Source organism: Bidens hawaiensis, unplaced genomic scaffold, assembly GCF_021521415.1.
Source record: "Bidens hawaiensis isolate Kalapana, Puna unplaced genomic scaffold, B.hawaiensis_p1.1 tig00063985_1, whole genome shotgun sequence".
NCBI lineage: Eukaryota > Viridiplantae > Streptophyta > Magnoliopsida > Asterales > Asteraceae > Bidens > Bidens hawaiensis.
The window spans coordinates 1-5,371 of record NW_027501453.1 but is presented as its reverse complement, the minus strand read 5'-3'; the positions used below and the strand labels follow the sequence as shown (position 1 = coordinate 5,371).

Here is a 5,371-nt window from a genome sequence, read left to right as displayed (position 1 = left end):
TGGTTATAAATGTCATTTGCTTCCGTTGTCAATATGTTTAAACAATCGTTGTCATCCTCCGGTTATTGGGTCTCGTGACGGTAAAAGATCATGTTCCGGCCCGTTGCAGACCCGCAAAATGAAAGGCCATTCAAAGCAAAGGAAAGATGGTTGGATGGAAGTTCAATTTTCAGAAGTTTCGGTTACGAATGACACGGTTTATATACTATCTGTAGAGGAAAAGAAGTTTAGAAACATGAATTTTTTTGGCATTGTAATTGAAGGCATTGAATTTAGACCCCTGTAAATGTGTTTTTTGTATTCTCTTTGGGTATCTTATTGGATGAGTGGAGAGGTTAGAAGGTTAAAACGGGAAGCGAAAACTAATGAAGTCATGGAGATAATCAGGGCATGAATCCATGTGGTTTGACAGTCAATTATTTTTTCCTTCTTGTAACTAGTATTTGTTAATTAATTACAGAATATGTAAATATGAATGGTGTATAAGACTTGTTATTTAATGCATTTGTGAGCTGTATAACTTTTTAATCAATTCAGATATATGAAAACTTTGAGCCTCATATATCTGATCCAGTGGATAGCTGAAAATATTGAGAGTTGACTAAAAGAGACAACTTTTTCCATCACAAGATTACACACTTTCATTCTCATTCAGATTCAATATTTCAATATATTCACTTACACTTGTTTCCCATCTTTCTTTCTCTCTTTGTTATATCAATTTCTTTGATTCATATAATGTCTTTCATGAAAGATTTTGAGCACCTCCAAATTCAAATGAAAGATATAGTATCTGCCACCAATAATTTTGATCCCGCCAAGGTGATTGGGCGTGGTGGATTTGGGAAGGTGTATAAAGGAGAACTCTCTCTGCCAGAGGGACCAATCATGGTAGCTTTTAAGCAATTAGATCGTAGATTCGGGCAAGGGAACATTGAGTTTTGGAAAGAGATCATGACGCTTTCCAAATATAAACATGAAAATCTGATCACCCTTATGCACTACTGCATTGACGGTAATGAGATGATCCTTGTGTACGAATATGCTTCACGTGGGAGCCTTGATCGATACCTAAGTGATGCGAATTCTGTCACTTGGACCCAACGCTTGAGGATATGTGTTGGGGCTGCGCGTGGGCTACACTTCTTACATGATCCTATGGAGACACAACAACGTGTTCTTCATCGAGACATCAAAAGCGCAAACATTCTTTTGGATGAGAACTGGACGGCTAAACTTTCTGACTTTGGACTATCAAAAGTTGGCCCTGCTAACCAAGAGCACACATATCTTATCTCAAACGCTATTGGCACACTTGGGTATTGTGATCCGTTGTATTCAGAGTTGGGTTTCCTATCAAAAGAGTCTGATGTGTACTCCTTTGGAGTTGTGTTGTTTGAAGTATTGTGTGGGAGATTATGCTTCGAGTACACTAATGGTGAACTAAGTAACATTTTCGTGTCTAAATGGAGACGATGCTACGAGCAGAAGAGGTTAGATGAGATTATTCTTGTCGGTCTAAAAGAGCAAATGGATCAAGGTTCATTAAATTCATTTTCAGCCATTGCCTATCAATGTGTGAAGAGAACTCGTGAAGAGCGCCCGACAATGGCTAAGATCGTGAAAGAACTTGAGTTTTCACTTGAACAACAAGTAACTATATTTTGTTTTTTCCTGATTTGCAATAAGTCTAATCCCACTCTTTAGCACTAAATGGAAAGAGAATAAGAACTGACACTAAACATTTTCTAGGAGAATCTTGACAACCTCGCGAAGAAAGTGGATTTGGATGAATTGATCAGGATTGTAGACCTTGCATTGCCTCCGGTGTCATATGGAGCCCGAAATCAACTGCTCGTGTTTCTCTTGGAAGGACTCTTTGTTGAGGATGGAGAAACGGTAATTAGTAATTTTTCGTGTAACATAATTACATAAATGTTGTTGATATATCACATAATAACTACTATGCATGCTTGTCTTACAACAGTGGATATCAATAAACATGAAGGGAGAAGTTAGCAAAGTCTTATCTGCAACCAAATGTTTCTATGGAGATAAACTTGAAACTAAGAACACAGGTCCTCCACCTATGTCGGATACAACAATAATACAAGGTAAGTCGATTTCTTTTAAATATTATATTACGTTTTTGCTTATATCAGTAAATAAATTAAAACAAATATGTTGTTGAAGAAAACATTTATAAGTTTTTTAATAAATAAAAGATATATTGACATGTTAAAACTAACTTAGGGTAGGGATTGTTTGGCAATCTTATGAAGAACCACTATAAGGTCTGACCGATTAAAATGTAGCATCTGAATCGTTCAGCATGACTCTAAAACTTACCCATTAAGAGGTTTCATTAACCATTAAGAGTTGTATATGTAACACCCCGGCTTTAAGCGGAATACGCCTGTGTGTAACGTACAGATCACTAATAAGCTCGTAACGCTATTAAAGCGACAATAATTATATTCATTTCATTTCATTACATCACAAATACACAATACAATAACTTTGAAATTTCATTATGATAGGTTTCTAATAACCTAATGGTCCAACAAATCTAGTCTTCAATCCTTAAACTTTAACCTGCAGCACGTTTAAAATAATATATTTTGTCAACAATAATGTTGGTGAGAATTCATAAGTTTTGCATATATATATATATATATATATATATATAATACGAAAAGAATAAAAATTCACAAGTCAAGATGTATCGTCTCAATCATAAAGCAAAAGAAAAGTAAATACATGATATTCCCGTTCGCTTGACATAAGTCAAATCTACTAAGGAACCCCCGTTCCCCGAGCTACTTGGAGTATAGAATAATGATAATGATACCGCCATTTAAAAATGGACGGCGCAGGTACGTCCCGTCGGACCCTCCCACTATGAGTATGTGTATGATACCGCCATTAACAAATAGACGGCGCAGGTACGTCCCGTCGGACCCTCCCACTATGAGTATGTGTATCCACCAACAAAAATAGTAAACAACTAGCACATAATCACACAGTTTACAAGCAATATGATACAATACAAATACATACAAGACACGCATGTGAATTTTAGTTTGACACAAGAAAACCAAGTTTGTATGTGCTACACCCCAAAACGTGTAAAAAGTAAAAAGAGGTTATGAAAACTCACATGTTACTTAGCGGGAAACGAGAAAATAAGCGAAGATGTCTTAAGCGAGTGAACCGGCAAAGTTCGGTTCAATGAGCGGCCTTAAATAAGAAAATAACTATGGTCAAAATGAGTTTGAGGAAAGATTAGAAAAAAAAAAGATGGCCGACATGTTCGGTTTATAAATTCATGAATAAAAAGTTTGTTAAAAATAAAGTTTTATTTTATTTTTGTTAGTTAAGATAAAAACAAGTTAGTTACTTAACTTTTAGTCAATTTATTTTAGTTTTTTTTTGGGAAAATATATGTTATAATATTTATTAGTTAATTCTAATGAGTTCGGTTTGTTGCCGAACCGATTATTATTTAAGCAAACAAGTTAATCGGAGTGGTTCATTTTTGGTCAAACATGAACTCAGTTTTGAGTCGGGTTTATGTCTAACATATTTGAAATGATAAGATGAAGCGACATGTTGCAAATGTTTAGTTTAGTTTTATTAGTTTTGCAAAGGTTAGTTTTTTTTAACATAAAACTTTTTTTTAATTGAACATTAAACGAGCCGACAAGCGGTAGTGAAACACAACCATGACTGTCGACATAAGATGACAACGTGATGATGACAACATGATGTGTTTTACATAAAATAATAATAAATTACCCGAGGATAGAATAACAAAGAAAAAAAAGAAGAACTTGAACGGTTTGACTTTCTTGGTCAAACTTTGACTTTAACACCAAAAGAGAGCTAGAGCATGAGTGAGAGTTAATTGGGTTGTGGTGAAGGATTTGCAAAGGTAGGACATGAATTTATAGTGCAAGAGTCGTTAATAACAATGCTTGACCATACTAATTGGTCAAGCTAGTCTTTAGCCAAGTCTTAAGCCAAAAGTTAATGATGAAATTAAATGGTTTGACCAAGAATTGATGAAGGTAAAGATGTTATACATTATATAGTTTAGGTGAATTAAAAATCTTCTAAACCAAGTCAAAAGGCAAGTCTTATGGGTAAAAGTCATGGGATTAGTCAAAATAAATAAATATAGTTGAATATTCAAAATATGCAATTAATCATAATTAATAAAAGAATAATAGTTGAAATGTAATCAAAATATAAACGAATTGAATTGATCTTCACTTAAATTTAATGCTTGAGATAATAATATTAATAAAATATCATGAAAATCATAAACAACATAATGATCATATTCAATATATTTGCCATCTTTAATAATAACTGAAGGTTCGAATTCCATCAAACATTTTAAACGGGTCAGGTTTTGGATTTGAAAATTAACGAATGTTACAGTATACCAAATGCAGATTACATATAAACTAATGTTTTCGAGATCCTTATATACAATATGAATCCGCACTTTAAAAGAAAACCTTGTGTCGGTTGGTGTTACCATAAAACCGGGCATAACTACCTAATAAGCATAGTTATGTAATAATGTGATGTGATTATAAAATACAATTTAAAGATTATTATTTAATCTTATCAAAATTTAAGTAATTGCAATAGGTCCAGATTTGCTCAGTACTTGTGGAACGTCTATAGCAATCGCTTCAGAGTAGAAGTTAACACTCAGTTTTTGTCACCACATGTCACATACACCATTTACATTGTGTTCCAACATTGCGGTCATTTTAGCGCCCCTTGTTACATACCTTTCCTATACAAATTGGAGGAGGAGTTGCACTATTCAACATCATGCATCGCCTATGAAAGCCATAAGACATGGGTAATGACTAAGTTATACAGATTTACCAACTACCACGACCAACGAAATTTAAACATTGAGTTCTTGCCACCGGAACAAATACCCTTTAATGACATGCTTGCTTTTCAAGGGATTGAAATTCGGCCTACGGGAAATGTAAGTTAAGTAAAATGATTTGTTCTTTTATATCATTTTTAACTTCTTTTTGGATCAGAATTTAACTTTTTTGGAAATAAAGCTTTAGTTGGCAAGTTAGTCAAAGTATAAGTGAAACTCTTGTAACTTTGTTATTTTTTGTTGCTAATTGGTAGTTAACCAATGATTATGATTGTTAGACATCTGAGGTTAGTATAAGAAAGAGTGAGGGTAGGGTGTGATTACTTAGTTAGACTGAAAAATTGTTCATTAATCGTTTCATTTGCCGTTTGTAGTTGAATGAGGAGAGAGAATCGTTGGAAGTAAATTATTGTCTTAATTTCTCTAGTGTTGATTTCTTACAGCAGACTTGAT

At 33.9% G+C, this 5,371-nt stretch overlaps 1 protein-coding gene across 1 annotated transcript; it reads left to right on the top strand.

Moving 5' to 3' along the window:
- Positions 1-694: 694 nt before the first annotated feature.
- Positions 695-2,114, top strand: LOC143604120 (receptor-like protein kinase FERONIA; the record flags this gene model as incomplete). The annotated part of the gene is made up of 3 exons (XM_077080698.1): positions 695-1,653; positions 1,753-1,899; positions 1,988-2,114. Coding segments are annotated over exons 1-3 (1,189 nt in total), but the record flags the coding sequence as incomplete, so codon positions are not given.
- Between the last annotated feature and the right edge of the window lie 3,257 nt (positions 2,115-5,371).